The following is a 21,669-nucleotide window of genomic DNA, read 5'->3' on the forward strand; positions in this document are numbered from 1 at the left end:
AGCCATCTATATGTCTTTGGAGAAATGTCTGTTTAGTTCTTTGGCCCATTTTTTGATTGGGTCATTTATTTTTCTGGAATTGGGCTGCAGGAGTTGCTTGTATAATTTTGAGATTAATTCTTTGTCAGTTGTTTCATTTGCTATTATTTTCTCCCATTCTGAAGACTGTCTTTTCACCTTGCTTATAGTTTCCTTTGTTGTGCAGAAGCTTTTAATTTTAATTAGGTCCCTTTTTATTTCCTTTTATTTCCAATATTCTGGGAGGTGGGTCATAGAGGATCCTGCTCTGATTTATGTCGGAGAGTGTTTTGCTTATGTTCTCCTCTAGGAGTTTATAGTGTCTGGTCTTACGTTTAGATTTTTAATCCATTTTGAGTTTATTTTTGTGATGGTGTTAGAAAGTGTCCTAGTTTCATTCTTTTACAAGTAGTTGACCAGTTTTCCCAGCATCACTTGTTAAAGAGATTGTGTTTTCTCCATTGTATATTCTTGCCTCCTTTGTCAAAGATAAGGTGTCCATAGGTGCATGGATTTATCTCTGGGCTTTCTATTTTGTCCACTGATCTATATTTCTGTCTTTGTGCCAGTACCATACTGTCTTGATGACTATGGCTTTGTAGTAGAGCCTGAAGTCAGGCAGGTTGGTTCCTCCAGTTTCATTCTTCTTTCTCAAGACTGCTTTGGCTATTCAAGGTTTTTTGTATTTCCACACAAATTGTGAAATTTGTTGTAGCTCTGTGAAAAACACCGTTGGTAGCTTGATAGGGACTGCATTGAATCTATAGATTGCTTTGGGTAGTATACTCATTTTCACTATATTGATTCTTCTGATCCATGAACACGGTATAATTCTCCATCTATTAGTGTCCTCTTTGAGGTCTTTCACCAGTGTTTTATAATTTTCTATATATAGGTCTTTTGTTTCTTTCAGTTCAGTTCAGTTCAGTTCAGTCAGTTGTGTCCGACTCTGCGACCCCATGAATCGCAGCACACCAGGCCTCCTTTTCCATCACCATCTCCTGGAGTTCACTCAGACTCACGTCCATCTAGTCCATGATGCCATCCAGCCATCTCATCTTCAGTCGTCCCCTTCTCCTCCTGCCCCCAATCCCTCCCAGCATCAGAGTCTTTTCCAATGAGTCAACTCTTCGCATGAGGTGGCCAAAGTACTGGAGCTTCAGCTTTAGCATTATTCCTTCCAAAGAAATCCCAGGGCTGATCTCCTTCAGAATGGACTGGTTGGATCTCCTTGCAGTCCAAGGGACTCTCAAGAGTCTTCCCCAACACCACAGTTCAAAAGCATCAATTCTTCGGTGCTCAGCCTTCTTCACAGTCCAACTCTCACATCCATACATGACCACTGGAAAAACTATAGCCTTGACTAGACGGACCTTAGTTGGCAAAGTAATGTCTCTGCTTTTGAATATGCTGTCTAGGTTGGTCATAACTCTCCTTCCAAGAAGTAAGTGTCTTTTAATTTCATGGCTGCAGTCACCATCTGCAGTGATTTTGGAGCCCAAAAAAATAAAGTCTGACACTGTTTCTACTGTTTCCCCATCTATTTCCCATAAAGTGATGGGACCAGATGCCATGATCTTCGTTTTCTGAATGTTGAGCTTTAAGCCAACTTTTCCACTCTCCTCTTTGACTTTCATCAAGAGGCTTTTTAGTTCCTCTTCACTTTCTGCCATAAGGGTGGTGTCATCTGCATATCTGAGGTTATTGATATTTCTCCCGGCAATCTTGATTCCAGCTTGTGTTTCTTCCAGTCCAGCCTTTCTCATGATGTACTCTGCATAGAAGTTAAATAAGCAGGGTGACAATATACAGCCTTGACGTACTCCTTTTCCTATTTGGAACCAGTGTGTTGTTCCATGTCCAGTTCTAACTGTTGCTTCCTGACCTGCATACAGATTTCTCAAGAGGCAGGTTAGGTGGTCTGGTATTCCCATCTCTTTCAGAATTTTCCACAGTTTATTGTGATCCACACAGTTAGGTAGATATATTCCGAAGTATTTTATTATTTTCGTTGCAATGGTGAATGGAATTGTTTCCTTAATTTCTCTTTCTGTTTTCTCATTATTAGTGTATAGGAATGCAAGGGATTTCTGTGTATTGATTTTATATCCTGCAACTTTACTATATTCATTGATTAGCTCTAGTAATTTTCTGGTGGAGCTTTAGGGTTTTCTATGTAGAGGATCATGTCATCTGCAAACAGTGAGAGTTTTACTTCTTCTTTTCCAATCTGGATTCCTTTGATTTCTTTTTCTGCTCTGATTGCTGTGGCCAAAACTTCTAAAACTATGTTGAATAGCATTGGTGAAAGTGGGCACCCTTGTCTTGTTCCTTACTTTAGGGGAAATGCTTTCAATTTTTCACCATTGAGGATAATGATCATCAGTGTCTTATAATTTTCTGTGTACAATTCTTTTGTCTCCCTAGGTAAGTTTATTCCTAGATATTTAATTGCTTTGTTGCAATGGTAAATGGGATTGATTCCTTAATTGTTCTTTCTGATGTTTCATTGTTAGTATATAGAAATTTTCTTTTTTTCCCCAGTTGTTTTAGGTGTAAAGTTAGTTTGTCTATTCGATGTTTTTCTTGTTTCTTGAGGTAGGATTGTATTGCTATAAATTTCCCTCTGAGAACTGATTTTGCTGCATCTCATAGGTTTTGAGTTGTTGTGTTTTCACTGCTATTTGTTTTTAGAAATGTTTTGATTTCCCTTTTGATTTCTGCAGTAACCTATTGGTTACTTACAAACCTGTTGTTTAATCTCCATGTGTTTGTGTTTCTTACAGTTTTTTTTTTTCTTGTAATTGATATCTAGTCTCATAGCATTGTGGTTGGAGAAAATGCTTGATACAGTTTCAATTTTCTTAAATTTACTGAGGTTTGATTTGTGACCTAAGATGTGGTCTAGCCTGGAGAATGTTCTATGTGTACTTGAGAAGAAGGTGCATTCTTCTGCATTTGGATGGAATGTCCTGAAGATATCAATGAGATCCATCTTATCTAATGTGTCATTTAAGATCTATGTTTCCTTATTAATTTTCTGCTTTGATGATCTGTCCATTGGTGTGAGTAGGGTGTTTAAGTTTCCTACTATTATTGTGTTACTGTCAATTTCTCCTTTTATGTCTGTTAGTGTTTGTCTTATGTATTGAGGTGCTCCTATGTCGGGTGCATTGATATTTACAGTTGTTATGTCTTCCTCTTGGATTGATCCCTTGATCATTATGTAGTGTCCTTATCTATTATAATCTTCTTTAAGATCTATTTTGTCTGATATGAAGATTTCTACGCTAGCTTTCTTTAGCTTCCTGTTTGCATGGAATATATTTTTCCATCCTCTCACTTTCAGTCTATATGTGTCTTGAGGTCTGAAGTGGGTTTCTTGTAGACAGCATATATATGCATCTTGCTTTTGCATCCATTCAGCCAGTCTGTGTCTTTTGGTTGGAGTATTTAATCCATTTACATTTAAAGTAATTATTGATATGTATGTTCCTATTGCCATTTTCTTAATTGTTTGGGGTTGATTTTGTAGATCTTTTTTCTTCTCTTGTATTTCTTGACTATACAAGTCCCTTTAACATTTGCTGTAAAGCTGGTTTGATGGTACTGAATTCTCTTAACTTTTGCTTGTCTGAAAAGCTTTTTATTTCTCCATCAATTTTGAATGGGATCCTTGCTGGGTATAGTAATCTTGGTTGTAGATTTTTCCCTTTCAATACTTTAAATATATCCTGCCATTCCCTTCTGGCCTGCAGAGTTTCTGCTGAAAGATCAGCTGTTAAGCATACAGAGTTTCCCTTGTATGTTACTTGTTGCTTCTCCTTGGTGTTTTTAATATTCTTTCTTTGTGTTTAGTCTTTGTTAGTTTGATTAGTATGTGTCTTGGTGTGTTTCTCCTTGGGTTTATTCTGTATGGGACTCTTTGTGCCTCTTGGACTTGACTATTTCTTTTTCCATGTCGGGGAAATTTTCAACTATAATCTCTTCAAAAAATTTTTCATACCCTTTCTTTTTTCTTCTTCTTCTGGGACCCCTATAATTCGAATTTTGGTGCATTTGATATGGTCCCAGAGGTCTCTGAGACTACCCTCAGTTCTTTTCACTCTTTTTACTTTATTCTGCGCTTCAGAAGTTATTTCCACCATTTTATCTTCCAGCTCACTGATTCATTCTTCTGCTTCAGATATTCTGCTATTGATTCCTTCTAGAGTATTTTTAATTTCAGTAATTGTGTTGTTTGTCTCTGTATGTTTATTCTTTAATTCTTCTAGGTCTTTGTTAATTGATTCTTGCATTTTCTCCATTTTGTTTTCAAGGTTTTTGATTATCTTTACTATCATTATTCTGAATTCTTTTTCAGGTAGTTTGCCTATTTCCTCTTCATTTATTTGGACTTCTGAGTTTCTAGTTTGTTCCTTCACCTGTGTAGTATTTCTCTGTCTTTTCATTATTTTTTTAATGTATTGTGTTTGAAGTCTCCTTTTCCCAGGCTTCAAGGAAAGTTGACTTATTTCCTTGAAGAAGGTTGGATTCTTTCTTCCTTTTGGTTTTGTGTAAGTTTTATATAGCATGAGATTTCTGCTGAGTTTTTGTTTGTTTCTTTGTTTTTCCTCTGATGGGCAAGAGTGAGTGAGGTGGTAATCCTGTCTGCTGATGATTGGGTTTGTATTTTTGTTTTGATTTTTGCTTAGATGAGGCATCCTGCCCAGGGTGCTACTGATGGTTGGGTGATGCTGGGTCTTGTATTCAAGTGGTTTTGTTTGTGTGAGTTCTCACTGTTTGATACTCCCTAGGGTTACTTCTTTGGTACTCTAGGGTCTTGGAATCAGTGCTCCCACTCCAAAGGCTCAGGGCTTGATCTTAAGCTGAGCAAAAGTATTTCTCTTCAAGAGGGCACCAACCAAGCAGAAGCCATTCCATCTTTACCTCCCAGATAAGCCACATGCTACTTTAATTCTTTGCATAACTTCAAGGATGTTGCAACTTTTTAGGACTCAGTTCTCCATCTGAGGACAACTGATTATAGACAGGCAGGGGTCTAGATATGGAAAGAACTTGTTAAGTGTACAATTGCATTCTCTTCTGCTCTCAAACTCAGTAACAAGGCTTACTGTGGTTTTTCAGTTCCCTGTGTTTGCGTACTGAGGTTCACTCTTATTTTTCTGAAAGTACTTCTGGAAGCTCCCGTCTTGGCTTCTACACTGCCACCTGTGCGCAGGGTTGCCGTTGGTGGCCAGTGCAACCACCGGCTGCATGATCTCTATGGTGTCTGCTGCTGGAGGAGATAGTGGTGGCCTGACCCTTGGCCTCCAGGTGTCTCCTCAATCCTTGGCAGCAGCGGTCCCCACTTCCCTTCCTCGCGGAGGGTGAGCTTCCCACCTAGCCCACAGGTTCTGCCACCATTCCTCTGCCAGCCCTGGTGTTCACTTCTTAACACAAGGAAGTTGTCCTGCAGTCATACATTATTATCCATGGTTTCAGGCTGTTTGACATTGGATTGTATTTAAAAGACTCTGATACTGGGGAAGACTGAAAGAGAAGGGGGCAGCAGAGGATGAGATGGTTAAATAGCACCACAGACTCAATGGACATGAATTTGAGCAAACTGTAGGAAGCAGTGGAGGACAGAGGAGCCTCTACTCCTCCACTCGTAGTGCAGTCCATAGGATCACAGAATCAGACACAACTTAGCTGCTTAGGGTGTTTGTACTTGCTCTTGCTTCTGCAAAAGTTAGCTGACTCTTTGTCACTGTGGTTTCAACTACTGACCTTGAGTCAAAGCCAGAGCACAGGGGTGAGTGACCTGGACAGTGCAGCAGGGACTAGGAGGTAGAAAATCCATTCGTTTCACATGGAATTTCAGCACAAAATTTCCTGGAGTTCTTGGCAAGGAAACTGGCAGGTTTTATTATTTATTTACAGCCTACATGTTAAGCTCGCCCTGGAGCTTTGCTTGGTTTTCAGAAACTTCATTCAAAGCCCAGGCTAGGTGGCCCACGAAGTTGGGACTGGGGGTTTTAGATGACCTGCACTTATTTATTTTACACCTAGTAGTTTGTACTGTAACTTTCTACGTTGCCCCCTCCTCCCTTCTGCCCACTAGTAAGCACTAATTTGTTCTCTACATTAGCAAGTCTGTGTCTGTTTTGTTACACACATTTGTTTGTGTTATTTTTTAGATTCTACATATAAGTGACAACACAGAGCATTTGTCTTTCTCTGATTTATCTGACTAAAACATAATACGCTCTAGGTCCATCCACACTGTTGCAAATGGTAGCATATTATTTTTATGACTGAGTAATATTCTATCACACACACACACACACACACACACACCCCACAACTTCTCTTTCCATTCATCTGTTAATGAACACTTGGGTTACTTCCATATCTTGGCTACTGTAAATAATGCTGCTATGAAAACTGGGTACATGTATCTTTTCAAGTTAATGTTTTCAATTTTCTTTTGGGGGGGATATATATACAAGAGTCGAATTGCTAGATCATATGGCAGGTCTATTTTTAGTTTTTTGAGGAACTTGCATACTGTTTTCCTTAGTGACTGCCCCAATTTACATTCCTACCAAGAGTGAACAAGGGTTTCCTTTTCTCCAAATCCTAGCCAACATTTGTTATTTGTAGACTTTCTGATGTTAGCTATTCTGACAGGTGTAAGGGGGCATCTCATTGTAGTTTGATTAATAAGGCCTTCAAGACTCAACTCTTCTGGATCTGGCAAACTTCCTAGAGCAAAAGGGTTTTAGCCCCCTGTTTACCTTTCTAGATTCCTGTGTTCCATTCAAATTTAACATGGTAATTCATAATCATTTCATCAGTATTTTGATGTGATGCTTTTAATATGTTTCTTATATCTTATCCAACATGTTGAGTGGCTTTTGATGAGATAGCTGATCCAAATAGCTAGTCTGCCATTTAAGAACCTGGAAATTCAAGTTTCTGCCAATGTTATCATTTCTAATTTTTCCTCTTATCTAATTTAATGTTCTTTTATGTGAATTAATCCTTCTGACTTCATTTCTTCTTACTGATTTTACATTATTTCAGGAATTGATCAGCAAAGTTTAAATGCCCTAACCACTCCAATCTAAGATACGTGGAATTCTTCCTGGCTGAAAGTCTGCAAAAGTCTATTTGAATTCACTGATCCAATCACATCTTTCAAGGGAAATTCTCAGATACGTGCCCTTTGTATAGACTGACAAAAGACAGTAGCATTCCTAAACTCTTCTGGGGCTTCCCAGGCGGTGTCAGTGGTAAAGAATCCACCTGCCAATGCAGGAGATTCAAGAGACATGGGTTTGATTCCTGGGTCAGGAAGATCCTCTGGAGAAGAAAATGGCAACCCACTCCACTCCAGTATTCTTGCCTGGGAAATCCCATGGACAGAGGAGCTGGAGGGCTACAGTCCATGGGGCTACAAAGAGTCAGACATGGCTGAGTGAGTGTGTGCACGCGCACTGCTACCACACTATCCATTACAAACAGATTTTGATTTATAGTATAAAAAAAAGTCTACTTGAACTTTTTCATACTGAAAATCCTTAAAAGGATTACAAAATTGTAAGAGCTATTACAAGGTGCTCATGAGGACAGACACTCTTCATTGGATAATTTGCTGCTGTTGCAGGTTAGGGTCCAGCTGTGTATTCCGTCAGTCCATAGCATCTTGTGACAATGCAGGACCACAGACCATACAATGGAAGTAACACAAGGTTTGAAATTGAACTGGTAGGTCCAAATCCCAGCTCTGACAATAACGTACTAACAGGCTCACAGCAAATCATTTCACCTCCCTGGGCCCATGTGTTCATCTGTAAAATGGGTCTAAGACTGCCTACTCTTGCATTACTTTAAGGATCAAATGGGATCACATGTACATTAAGAACCTAGCACTATGCCCAGCCCAGAGTAAACACCCAGTAGGAGTCTGTCATTGAGTCTGTAGGCACCAAACCCTTAAAGCACTAGAAAGAGGAAAAATGTTAAATATAAGCTTTATAGTATTATATGAGAGAGGGATTTGAAAGTGCAAATAGCACATTTGCAAGTAGCCAAGATGCTATGTCCATGTGTGATAATGTTATGCAAGGAAAAGTACGACTGAAAGAGCAATTAATAAAGAAAAGTATCAGTTAAATTCTTTGTTTCTTTTTTTTTTTTTCCTGTTTCTGAAATTCTTAAAAGAACGCAATCCCTTTCAGAATTCATAATGCTGGGTTTGGGTCGTTTTTGCATTTTGTATGTGTGCAGCTGTTCCTCCACTATAAGTATGCACATCTGCTCATTAGCAATACAATATAATTCCCACTGTCTAATTATTTGCAGATGATAGATTCCTTGTACGTGGGCTAAAAAAGGGATAGTCCTTCAAAACCGGAGACTTATTTTCAAAAAACTAACTTAAAAGGGTCAGCACAATGAAGTTCAGATATTAATTTGGCAAGTTCAAATATATAAGCACCAGCACTTAAATGGCAACTTGTTGAGAAAACACAAGAGGATATTTTTTTTCTCTCCAATTAATTGTTGCTCAGTAGACAGCACAGGGCACTGGCTTCTCTACGATGCACCTGGAGAGAAGCTATGAAGCAAACCTGCTAAAGATGGAGTGGCCCAGCCCCACTCCTGACCTTCTGGGGACCTCCTGGGAACCGTGCACCTTGAACAATGCTGCACGGGGAGTGTGGGAGTAGGCTGGGAGGGGGGAACGTGTGGTCCATGGGCACTGAATGGAGAAGCGTCCTTAGGGTCTCTAGTTCCAACCACAAGCTGAGAAACCACATTAATCCCCTACTGTTGGCTCTGAGGGGAAGGTAGCAAGCTGGGTATGTGGTCCTAGGGCTCCATGAAACCAACACCAGAGACAGTGTGGCCCATGAGGGCAGACAGATGAAGCTACTGAGCACAACTGGGAGCTCCCTGTGGGAGGGTGGAGGGTGGGCATGGGAGGAAAAGGAATGTTGATTGAGGATAAAGGGTATGAACCAAGTGTAAGGGATGATCAAGGGTATTGAGAACATGAGATGGGGGAAATGAGAAAGAAAAAAACCGAGAAGTACTGGGGTACAAGAGAAAGCAAGGCAGATGGATGGGAGCTGGTGAAACGGCTGTTTAGGACATGGGCAGGATGAGGATGGCGGCTATTATATACAATGTCATTATTCTGTACCCAGCGCTGGGCTCTGCACAACAGACCACATTCCTTAATAGATCCTGACACCACTGAAGGGAGAACAACCATTGTACAGATGGGAAAACTGAGGTTCATTCATCCAGCTGTTCAGTGAAAAATTATTTAATAGGAAGCTTATAGTCGCTCAGTCGTGTCAAACTCTTTGGGAACCCATGGACTGTAGCCCATCAGGCTCCTCTGTCTATGGGATTCTCCAGGCAAGAATACTGGTGTGGATTGCCATGCTCTCTTCCAGGGGATCTTCCAGACCAAGGGATCAAACCTGCAGCTTCTGCATTACAGGCGGATTCTTTGCCACTGAGGTACCGAGGAAGTCTGAAGAGTGTGTATATCATCACAAAGAAAAGTCAGGAGAGGGACGTAGTTCCTTTTTGTGCTTCTGACAGGTCAGTATGGGTACTAGATCAGGAAAGGGTAAGGCCAGGTGGAGGCTGGCGTGGCAGCCAGATGAGAGCAATTAGAGCTGGGACCCGGTGGTCAGGCACAGAGAAAAGAGGCGATGAGTGACTGTTAACTTCCCCAGGCCACACAGACAGCATGTGGCAGGACTGGTTAAAGCCATATCCTCTAACCCTAGAGTCCATACTCTTAACAGATTTGATTAAAGACGTTTTAATTAAGAAATATTTTAATTAAGATCTTCAGAGGAGTGACTGGGAGTTCATCACCAGCTTATATTGAAAGCTATTTTAGTAAGGATTAGCACAACTGTTGTCGGAGAAAAAAAAAAGAAAAAAAAAAAAAGGCCTAAAATGAACCAAAATAACAGTAGCTTAGAGAAGACAGTTCTTGCATAAAGAGTCCAGCCTGGGGTACTGACTCTGGAAACTTCTATCTTGTAGGTCCTCAATTACAAGGGTGAGGCCCCCATCCCTGTGGTCCAAGACAGTCATCACTGCAACTGCAGGCAGTATGTGAGAAGGGAGAAAGAAGAGAATGGCCTTTCCTCTGTGTGCACTGGACCCAGAAGCTGACATCATTTGCCCTTCCTCTAAGTGCACCAGACTGGGAAGCTGACATCATCTGCCCTTCCTCCAAGTGCACTTAACCCGGAAGTTCACACTGTCACTTGCGCTCACGCTCTTCTAGTCTGGTTTTGGACATGTGGCTATACTTAGTCACTCAGAGTCTGGGAAATTTTGTTTTTATTGGTGGCTGCACATCCAGCTGAAATTCCAATCCTTTAGAAATGGGGAAACTGATACTGGGTTCAGTTCACAGTCTCAGCCAGAAGGCCTGTGCAGAAAGGCCACCGCTCCCCTGGTAGTACACTGGAGAAATTCCCAATCTGTGCTCTAGTCCCTGGGAAGGTCTGGAGCTACTACCAGAGGTCCATACATCCAGCTGGGCAGCAGGTGTGGCCTAGTGACTGTCGAGCACATTATGCATGGGAGCATTTCCATTTTGCAGAGGTAAGTGACATGGTGCTGGTTAATAAAAGGGGCATTCAATTTACAGCATGATTAAATTTGTAGTAGCATCTTCACATACTTGCTTTAAAAAGGTTGTTAGGGACACAGCTATATTACATGGGGGATCCTGCACAATGCTTATCCTTAGAAGAGGTCCTCCTCATCAGGAAGCATGGATCCCTCCAGTGTAGGGGAAAGAAAATAGATAAGGGCTTTGGTCAGAGCTGTGTTCAAATACTGTCAACACCATCAAGCAAGACTGTCAGTATTCTGGAATCTCATTTCTCCTCTTCTGTTAAGTGAAGACAGTGAACCCCAGTTCATCAGGTTATGGTAGGGGTTAAATGAAATTATAGGTAGAACACATCTACCACTGAGACTGGGCCATAAGGGGTACTTCATAAATGTGTTGTCCTTTCCCTCAGGATCAAGGAGCGTGAAACAGGTTGGAATAGAGAAGTCAGGTTTATGCAATCAAGTGAGGCAAAGCTGAGTCTCCACATTGTATACTTGTGTGTTTGTGGTTTGGCCCAAGGTTCAGGGTCTGGAACCTGCATTCCTATGCAGAAACAGGAGGACCAAAATGATGGAATTCATGCACCAAGCATATGAGGTACGGGGATTCAGGGCACGCATGAGAGGCTGGGACTTTATCTGGTTCTTCTGAGGACTGTATCAGCAGCAAAGATAAGGAGCTTTCTGTCTGTCAACCTCATCACTATCACCGCCAGCAGTTACATCACAAAATGAGAACGCAAGCAACGCAGAAATCTTTCCAACTAGCAGGAAGCACAGAAGAGCTTTCGTGGTAGAAAACCCACACTGTAGTAGGCAGATGGTAAATAGTTCCCCATAGAAATCAAGGAAACAAAAATAAATAAATAACTCTGGTGACACTGTATTGTGTTGAGAAGGACACAGCTATAATGCCACCACCTGTAGGGTTCTTGACCCTGGTTTTTGACCATGGTTCTTTCAAGTGATTTTCACGTGGCTTCATTTCATGCCTATGATAACCCAAGAAGTGGGCAGGATAGACATTATTTTCCCCTTTCTGTAGATGAGAAAACAGAGTTTCAGAATAAGTGTCTTGGCCAAGGTTGAGAGGTTGGGAAGAGGTCCAACTGGGGCCAGAACCCAGATCTAAATGTCAGGCTCTGCTACGGTGTCTGGAGACTGGGGAAGTTTGGGGACCACATGGTCAGGTGATCTGTGTGGGTTATTCCCCTGGCACCCATAGCCAAGTGACAGCATACAGCACTCCCAGGGAAAGACTCTAGTTGGTTCTGCTGGAGTCACACGCCTGTTATTTGGATTGAACACTGATAACAACAGGAAGAGATACTGTGACTGATCAGGCCTAGATCATATAGCTCATTCCATGGGCCCTGTTTCCAGAAGGGTCACAGGAAACCCTAAAAGGCAGAAAAAGATTCTTACCATGACCCACTACACTGAACTATCTAAAAAATAATTCTAATAATAATGTGGGACAATCAGATACCTTGGGATTTAATGCATGACTGCGTGCACTGCATGAGGCACTACTCTAAGCAGAAACAAGTATACACAAGGTTACAAAAACTCTCCTCCTACATGTATAATTTGTCCAAAATATTAGTGTAAGAATAGGTCACTCAATACTCCAATCCCATTGTCTGTGACCCCCACCATGAGCAATTTCATCTTCTAACTCATAGAATTGAAGCTGAGGTTGGAACAGATGATCAGTCTCTTTCAGTCTATAAGCCTATGAACAGCCTGTCAGAAAAAAAGTACCTCTGAAAAACCAGCACATCAACCTATTAAATATTACATTATCAGACAGTGCTATGGGCTAAAGTGCGTCCCCCCTCCTCTCATAATTTACATGTTGAAGCTCTAATCTGAGTGTAACTGCATCTGGAGACAGGGTCTTTAATGACTAAGATTAAATGAGGTCATCTGGGTGGGCCCTAATCCAATCTTATACAAAGAGATTAGGACACAGACACACACAGAGGGAAGGCTATATGAGAAGACAGCCATTGACAAGTCAACATGAAGCCAACCCTGCCAATGCCTTCAGCTTCAGCCCCTAGCCTCCACAACTGTAAGAAAACTCATTTCTGTTGGTTAAGCCACCCAGTCTGTGATACTTTATGATGGCATCCCTAGCAAATTCATACCAATAGCAAACCAAGAATTTCAAAGTTGAGACCAATCCGATCCATGGGATGGGGAGAACAAGAGGTTCTAATAAAAAGCTTTTGCAGGTGGAATTCCCCTGAGAATCAGGGGCGAGAACTAGTGACCTGAGGTGCACTAGTAAAGATATGAGAAAATGGGTAGGGACTTCCCCGGCGGTCCAGTGATTAAGACTTCACCTTCCAATTCAGGGGGTGCAGGTTCAATCCCTAGTCTGGCAGCCAAGATCCCACATGCCTCAGGGCCAAAAAACCCAAACATATAATGAAAACAATATTGTAACAAATTCAATAAAGACCATTAAAAATGGTTCACATCTCTGTCCCCTGAAAATGATAAAATGGGTAAGACATTAAGAGGAGTAAGGAGAGAGAAGTAGATGGCAGACTTCACCTTCTTTGAAATGTTGTGGAGGCCAAGAACAGGTGGTTCTATCAGCACATGGGTGGCCAGGCCAAGGCCACATACCCAGCCTTGTGGGCCCGCATAGAGCCTGTCTGCTCCATGACTTCAGGCTCACCTGGGCTCCTGATAGGTGTCTCCAATTGGAACTCTGGAGCCCCCAGCATCCTGCCTTGACCCTCGGCTCTGAGCAAGAGGCTGCTGCCTCTGAATCAAAGGCTCCTCAGAATGATCCTGGCCGTCACCCCCCTTCTTTATGGAGCTCACCAATCAGTTTCTCATTGAGCCACGGATGTCTAAGCCATCAGGCCTGCCGTTCTTGTATGACGTGACAGTGCGGCAGTCCAAATCAGGGTGGCGTCTGTACCTTCTGATGACAGTACTCTTGCCCTTTACAGTCCTATACCTCCCCTGCCCCCCATCTCACTGCTTCCCCACCAGGGACTCATCCCCCCACGTCAACCAGACTTGACGGTCATGGAGAACCTGCTCCTGGCCTCATTCCCACCTTCAGTCACCCTGCTGGATGAGCCTGCATCCTGGACCTGCCTGACCCTGGCTCCTCTGCTGATCATGTTGCTGTTCTTGCCTTAGCTCTGACCTTTGCCTTCTGGGAAATCACCCTGGACTCAGGTGTAACCAGGACTCAGGACTTACCAACCTGGCACTGGGGTTGCTGGGATCTTGGTAAGGTTCCACCCCAAAACACAATGCATGTTTGGAAGAACACATCCATTCATCAGGAAAGAGCCAACACCACTCACCCACTCCCACAAGATCTGACACCAAAGGGAAAAATATTTTCATTAATAGACCAGTTGCTATCTTTTGCAACCCCATGGACGGTAGCCTGCCAGGTTCCTCTGTCCAGGGGATTTTCTAGGCAAGAATACTGGAGTGACTTGCCATTTCCTTCTCCAGGGGATTTTCCTAACCAGGAATTGAACCTACGTCTCTTGCATCTCTTGCACTGGCAGTCAAGTACTTTCACCTCTGTGCCAGCTGGGAAGCCCAAATATTTTGTTAAAGCCAACAGAATTCTCAGCCTAGTTAGATGTAGGTTATGAATTCTCCAGGCAAGAATACTGGAGTGGATAGCCATTTCCGACCCAGGGATCGAACCCCAGTCTCCTGCACTGCAGGCAGATTCATTACCGTCAGAGCCACCAGGGAAGCCTGCTAAATGAACAGGGTTTGTGAAAATCATATCATACATGTAGGACTTTTCAGTTCATAAGACTCATAATATCAGATCATCACACTGGCAAAGCAGTGCTTGTACGGTTGTTAAGTTGAAGTCTGGAAACTGCTCCATTATTGAATATTACAATGATATTTGCCAGCATGAGATATTCACTTGTGTGTGCATTCAAATAAAATTCCTGAACACCATTGTTTACAGCCCAAATATATTAATATCTCCATACAATAAATTCCAAAGGAAACAAAATAAATATTTAAATAAGCCAAACATTGTGAACCCATTGCATCCTGCATTTTACCTTTATTTTTTTTTATCACCCTCAGACATTTAAAGGGGGAAAAAAAAGGCTGATAACGTCAAAAGATAAGAAAGGCTAAATTCAGGGAAATAAAGGAACCATAAATCAGGAAAACTTTGGAGCTGCTAGAAAGACACTTTAATTTTGTAGACAAAAGACTGCATTAAGGAGGAATAATGCAATAATCAAAGGTGAACGAATCTCTATTGTCTGGCGTCTTTCTCTGTGGGAATTTTCCCACCCCTGACAGCTGTAAAGGAGGGAGGGGCGCAGATGGGGGGCTGTGCCTTTATTCTCTTGCCCTCTTTTCCCCAGCCCCTCCCCTTCTCCGTCAATAAATGTCTGCAATCATATTCTTGAGCTCCTGTGTGATTTCAAGGTTCATCTCTTCCGTGCAGCTCAAACACTAATTATCCCAGCTGTAATTAGTAAGATAATTAAATACTGGCTCACTCATCTACCTTGGGTCGGGTCATGATTCTCCCAGAAGACCTTGAGCAGTTCCTCAAAGCTGATGCGTTCTGGCTGGTACACCACCCGGACTACTTCTGCGTGGCCAGTTTTTCCTTGAAAGAGACAGAACATACAACACCAATTTACTGACAACATCGATTTATGACCAGTTATTTGTTTCCCAAAAACCACCAGACAAAGGCTGAAATTCTTCCCTTTGAAGGCAATTGTACTTGAATACTTTCATTCTGAGTCTCTGTCGCTGGCTTTTTTCCCATAAAAGCATGAGGTTGTCCTGGAGAAAGTTTTCTGAGGAGGATCTTTCTCTTCATTGTGCTCTATTTTTTTTTTTTTTTAAATTTCGTGAGAAAATAAACTTGGGTTTTCCTTTTTCTAATCTCACTCTTATGAAACCTTATGGATCCAACCTGACATGGTGCAGAGATTTGAAACTCTGCAAAGGGAAATGAGCCAGGTTCTTTTTATCATCTCCCCCTCGCTGTAAGTAGCAAGCTTAGCTGCACTACAGAGGGAGATGGTGCCAGAAAAAGGAAACTGTGAAAAGACAGGCTTGTACCTCATTCACATTAGATACATTTGTTAACAGAGAGACATATTTGTGTGCTGTTAACAATGAGAAGAGGGTCAGGTTCCTATACCCCGCAGGCCAGGCCGGTAAGTGGTTCCCAGCCTAATTCATCTCTGCGGTAAATAACGACTGTAGCAAATGTCTCTCTGCGGCACCCGTTAGCACATTCCCTTCTCAAAGGTGGTCCCCAAGGTTCTGTGGGTCGGCGAAGAATGTATTTGCATTGCCACTTGTACCTGTGGAAATCCTATCCTCTCTTATTTCAGTGTTATAACATAGTAAATAATAACGTGCTAAGTTGCTTCAGTCGTGTCCGAATCTTTGTGACCCCATTGAGTGTAGCCCTCCAGGCTCCTCTGTCCATAGGATTCTCCAGGCAAGAACACTGGAGTGGGTTGTCATGTCCTCCTCCAGAGGATATTCCTGACCCAGGGATCGAACCGGTGTTATGTCTCCTGCACTGGCAGAGGGGTTCTTCACCACTAGCGCCACCTGGGAAGCCCAGTAAATAATAGACTCCACCACAAATTTGTTTTCCATCTCTTTTTGGTCACATATTGAAGTGGGTTGCCATTTCCTACTCCAGGAGCACTGGCAAGTGGATTCTTTACTACTTGTACTCGCTGGGAAGTCCTAGTAAGGACTTTAGCCTGGTCCAAAATGAAATTAAAAGATGCTTCCTCCTTGGAAGGAAAGTTATGACCAACCTAGACAGCATATTCAAAAGAGACATTACTTTGTCAACAAAGATCTGTCTAGTCAAGGCTGCGGTTTTTCCAGTAGTCATGTATGGATGTGAGAGTTGGACTATAAAGAAAGCCGAGTGCAGAAGAATTGATGCTTTTGAACTGTGGTGTTGGAGAAGACTCTTGAGAGTCCCTTGGACTGCGAGGAGATCCAATCAGTCCATCCTGAAGGAGATCAGTCCTGGGTGTTCACTGGAAGGACTGATGTTGAAGCTGAAACTCCAATACTTTGGCCACCTGATGCGAAGAGCGGACTCATTTGAAAAGACCCTGATGCTGGGAAAGATTGAGGGCAGGCGGAGAAGGGGACGACAGAGGATGAGATGGTTGGATGCCATCACCGACTCAATGGACATGAGTTTGGGTAAACTCCAGGAGTTGGTGATGGACAGGGAGGCCTGGCATGCTGCGGTTCATGGGGTCTCAAACAGTCAAGCATGAATGAGCGGCTGAGCTGAACTGAAAACAGGTAGCTGGTATTTGCCTTGACTCTGGTAAGTAATCTAGGTCATACCTGATAGGAGTGTCTTTCTTTACAGAGGGGCCGCCACACCGGTGCTCTTAGGGTGGAGATTGGCCACACTTAGTTTTAGGGTAGGGTTAGGGTAGGGGCTGTTATGCCAGAAAGGCCAACCATGTGACTGAGGGAGGGGCTTTGGGTAACATGGGATCGGTTGACCTAGAACCTGAGTTCAACCATGCAGGCAATCGATCAATCATACCTATGTACTGAAGCCCCAGTCAAAACTCTGGACACTAAAGTTTGAGACACCACCAGGTTCCTGGGTGGCGAAGCTCTGCACAGTGTCACACACAGAGGCCGAGCAGGAGGTGACACAGGGGCTCTGCCCTGAGCCCTTCCAGACTCTGCCCTGTGTGACTTTTCCTTTTAGCTGACTTTGACCTGTATCCTTTTCCTGTAACCAACTGTAACTGTGGGGATAACAGCTTTTGAGTTCTGTGAGTCCTTCTAAGAAATTATCAAACCTCACGGTGGTTTCGGGAATCCTTTGCATCTTGGTTTGCAAAGTTTTTTTGTCTATGTTGGTATTTTCACTTGAATTCTTACAATCCTCCAATGCAGGGAAGGTAGAAACCCCCATTTTACAAGTTAAGGTGCCTCAGTGATAAAGAATCTGCCTGCCAATGCAGGAGACACAGGAAATGTGGGTTTGATTCCTGGGTCAGGAAGATCCTCTAGAGAAGGAAATGGCAACCCACTACAGTATTCTTGCTGGAGAATGCCATGGACAGAGGAACCTGGTAGGCTACAGCCCATGGGGTCTCAAAGAGTCAGAAACAACTTAGCAACTAAACAACAACAACTGCACATACAAGTTAGATTTGCCCAATGCCATACACCTAGTAAAGTTCTGGACCATAACCTGAAAACCACCTTCTGACTCCTTGTCCAGGATTCTGTTCAATGCATTAAGGCACTGAGAGCAAAGTGAACATGAATCCAGTAAAGGAGAGAGATTTACTCCTCATCCTTAGTCTTCCTTACCAGTAAAATATATTTCTGATTGTAGAAACAATGATTTGTAAATAAAATGAAGCTCAGAACATGTGCAGAAATATAAAAAAGAAGATAAAAATCATCCATACTCCTACCAGATAAGTACTTTCAGTATGTTTTATGCATTTCTTTATAGATATGCACGAGACACATATACACACAAAACAAACACGTATGCACACCGTGACACACAACTTACTTTACTATAATCACTGCATCATGCCTTTTCCACTTAAAAGCACATTGTGAGTGTTTTCCCCACCACTGAAATTTTTAGTAAATATCATGTATACATGCATAATAAATACTTAACACTCCAAAGATGACTGTGTTATTACTTATTCAATTATTCTCTGTCATTGGGCATTTGTACTGAATCTTCTTTTTATCTATGAATATAATTATTTTTCTCCATTTCTGAGGCTGCCTCTAGCCTCAGTTATATAAGTGAATTTTCTAAATCAGTGTTTATAAACATTTTTAAGTTTCTTGCTAGTCATTAAAGTTAAGCCAGTTTTCTCTCCCCTTTGGCAGCATATCTGAGGGTCAGTCTCAATTACCATCACAGTGTTTTTAATCCCTACCAATTCATAGATGGAAGATATTAATAAGCCTGTCATTTTATTTTTAATGAATTTAATTATTAGTGAGGTAAAATGTCAGGCTTATTAATAATTTTAATCATTTATTTTCTCTAATTTTGTTATGCCTTCTTTATGTTGGGTTATTAATATTTTATTCTTAATTGGTCAGTCTACATAATTTTAATTCAGATACTATAGTCATGTAAATTAACATCTAAACAGATGTTATGCTAATAGACAAGATAAGTATGACAGGGGGATTATGGGAAGAAGATTCATTAAGTATAATAGCCATGTTATTGTAAAACCATTTTAAATCTACTTTAAAAATCTTACTATTTTGTGTTTTGAAATGTTTGAATGATGATTCAACTACATAACTAGTAAAACTGAATATTAAAAATGACATGTTACAAACGTGACAAAATACTTAGATCAGAAAAACATTCAAACCGATAACTAATCAGAACCTACTGCCTAGCACAGGGAACTCGGCTCAATGCTCCGTAGTGACCTAAATGAGAAGGAAACCCAGAAAGAGGGGAGATACGTAACCTCAAGGGGCTTTCCGGGTGGCTCAGGTGGCAAAGAATCTGCCTGCGAAGTGCAGCAGCTTTGGGTTCTCTCCCCGGGTCGAGAAGATCCCCTGGCGAAGGGAATGGCTACCCACTCCAGCACTCTTGCCTGGGGAATTCCATGGACAGAGGAGAGTGGCGGGCTACAGCCCATGGGGTCACAAAGAGTCGGACACGACTGAGCGACTATCACAAACATGTACACATATAGCTCTACAGAGCAGAAATGAACACAACATCGTAAAACAACTATAATCCAATAAAATATTAAAATAAATAAAAATGATTAAAAAAAAAGAAGAGCACTAAAACCACACTAGAAATACAGGCGAAAGATGTAAACAGGCAATACACATTGAAAAAAATAAATGTAGATCAAGAAGTGAAAAGTCCTCAAGTTTCAGTGATCAGATAAAAGCCAATGAATGCATCTTAAACATTAAAATACCATCTCCTACTCAGGTCACTTTGTAAAACTGCTTAAGATCACGCCTAGTGCTGATGAGGACACTGTGAGGTATCCTTGGGAGGTGGCAGCAAAGAGGACAGGACCCTTCTGAAACCCCATGGGCATATGAAGCAAGCGCCTCAGAGATGAATCCACCTTGATTAACAGTGACCCGGGACATCGACCTCAAAGATACAAACCCAGAGAAAAGAAAAGGCACACACAAACACAAAAACTCGTTCCGTCATTACTATTAATACAGTGGTGAAGTACCATAAGAAATCCAGAAGTCAAACAAAAAGAAACCAACCATGGCACGGTCATGTGAGGCGATATCACGGAATCATGCATTACAACTCTGAATCCTAGTAAAAGCTGTTACTATTTACTGAACACTGATAATACGGGAGGCACCTTACCTACTGGATGTTGTTCAACGCTCATACTTTTTTCCCCCCAGTTTTTCTCTATTGAGATAAAAAAAAAAACCACACACACTTTCCAAAATTTACTATCTTGACTATTTTTAAGTGTACAATTCAGTGGCACTCAGTTCAGTTCAGTTCAGTTCAGTCGCTCAGTCGTGTCCGACTCTTTGTGACCCCATGAATCGCAGCACGCCAGGCCTCCCTGTCCATCACCAACTCCCGGAGTTCACTCAGACTCACGTCCATCGAGTCAGTGATGCAATCCAGCCAGCTCATCCTCTGTCATCCCCTTCTCCTCCTGCCCCCAATCCCTCCCAGCATCAGAGTCTTTTCCAATGAGTCAACTCTTCTTATGAGGTGGCCAAAGTACTGGAGTTTCAGCTTTAGCATCATTCCTTCCAAAGAAATCCCAGGGCTGATCTCCTTCAGAATGAAGCAGTCATATCATTGAGCTACCATCACCATCATTTATCTCCAGAGTTTTTTTAATCCTGCAAAACTGAAACTTTATATCCATTAAACACTAAGTTCCCAATTTCCTCTTGTCCCAGTCCCAGGTGACTGCCATTCTACTTCTGTCTCAGTGAATTTGACTCCTCTAAACCCCATGTCAGTGGAATCATATTTTATTTTCCTTCTCGTGATTGGTCTATTTCACTCAGCAGAATGTCCTCAAGATTCATCCAGGCTGAAGCCTGTGTCAGAATGTCCTTTTTAAAGGTTGAATAAGATGTCATTGCACAGACATGCCACATTTGTTTATCCATCTATCTGTCAATGGACGTTTGGGCTGCTTCCACTTTTAGGCTTTCGTGAATAGTGCTGCTATGAATACGGGTGCACAGATGTTGCTCCCAACAATTTCACAACAGGGATGTCATCCCCATTTTACAGATGAGGAAACCAAGGCCTCACCACAAGTTTTCTCACATAACATCTGGCAGCCAGTAAATGGCAGGATCCAGTGAGGAGTCAACCACGTTTCAACTGAAGGTAGAAAGTCTGGCCTATTCTATGACTCCAAGCCGGCTCCTGAATGTCACCAGAAGTCATCAATGACAGCAAATGTTACACAGCAAGTGGCCCACAGCTGCGGGGATAACTGACATCCAGGTGGTCAAGACTATTTTTCGGGATAGGGTCTTCTCTCGTGGTGGCAATATAGGGTCAGGAAAGATTTCCCCTCACCAGCAAACACTTTCAGACATAATCTGAGCACTGACACTGTTTGTAGAGAGGTTTAAAGAGCCTTGGTTGTTTAAAAGAAGCTACTGCTATTAAAATTCAGGATCTATCTGCATTGACAAACAGTGTGGAAAAGCCCTTGTCAAACTCACCTTTAAGTTTCTTTATTTTATTTCTCCAAAGTACAAGAGCCTGTATAAAAATACACAGTGCAAATGATCAAAAGGATTAAGGGGGCCAGCAACCACTTACAGCAATGCCCGTGCCTCCAAGAACTCACCGATGTGCTAGGCTAATTTGATTCCCAAGACCAATCTGCAAATAGTTTCTGGTGCTTCCAAAGATGAAAGGCTATATCTTTAAAATACTTTGAGTCATTTCTTCACATAACATCGTGTAAA

General features: G+C 42.0%; 1 protein-coding gene across 1 annotated transcript in view; it reads right to left on the bottom strand.

Annotated features, from left to right (window-relative positions):
• Positions 1-21,669, bottom strand: part of MSRA (methionine sulfoxide reductase A) — a 377,002-nt gene that overhangs the window by 117,493 nt on the left and 237,840 nt on the right. The window contains exon 4 of the mRNA XM_052645046.1: positions 15,203-15,307. Within this exon, the coding sequence (XP_052501006.1) occupies positions 15,203-15,307 (105 nt within the window). The remainder of the gene's footprint in view (positions 1-15,202; positions 15,308-21,669) is intronic.

This window comes from Budorcas taxicolor, chromosome 8 (assembly GCF_023091745.1).
Source record: "Budorcas taxicolor isolate Tak-1 chromosome 8, Takin1.1, whole genome shotgun sequence".
In the NCBI taxonomy this organism is placed as follows: domain Eukaryota; kingdom Metazoa; phylum Chordata; class Mammalia; order Artiodactyla; family Bovidae; genus Budorcas; species Budorcas taxicolor.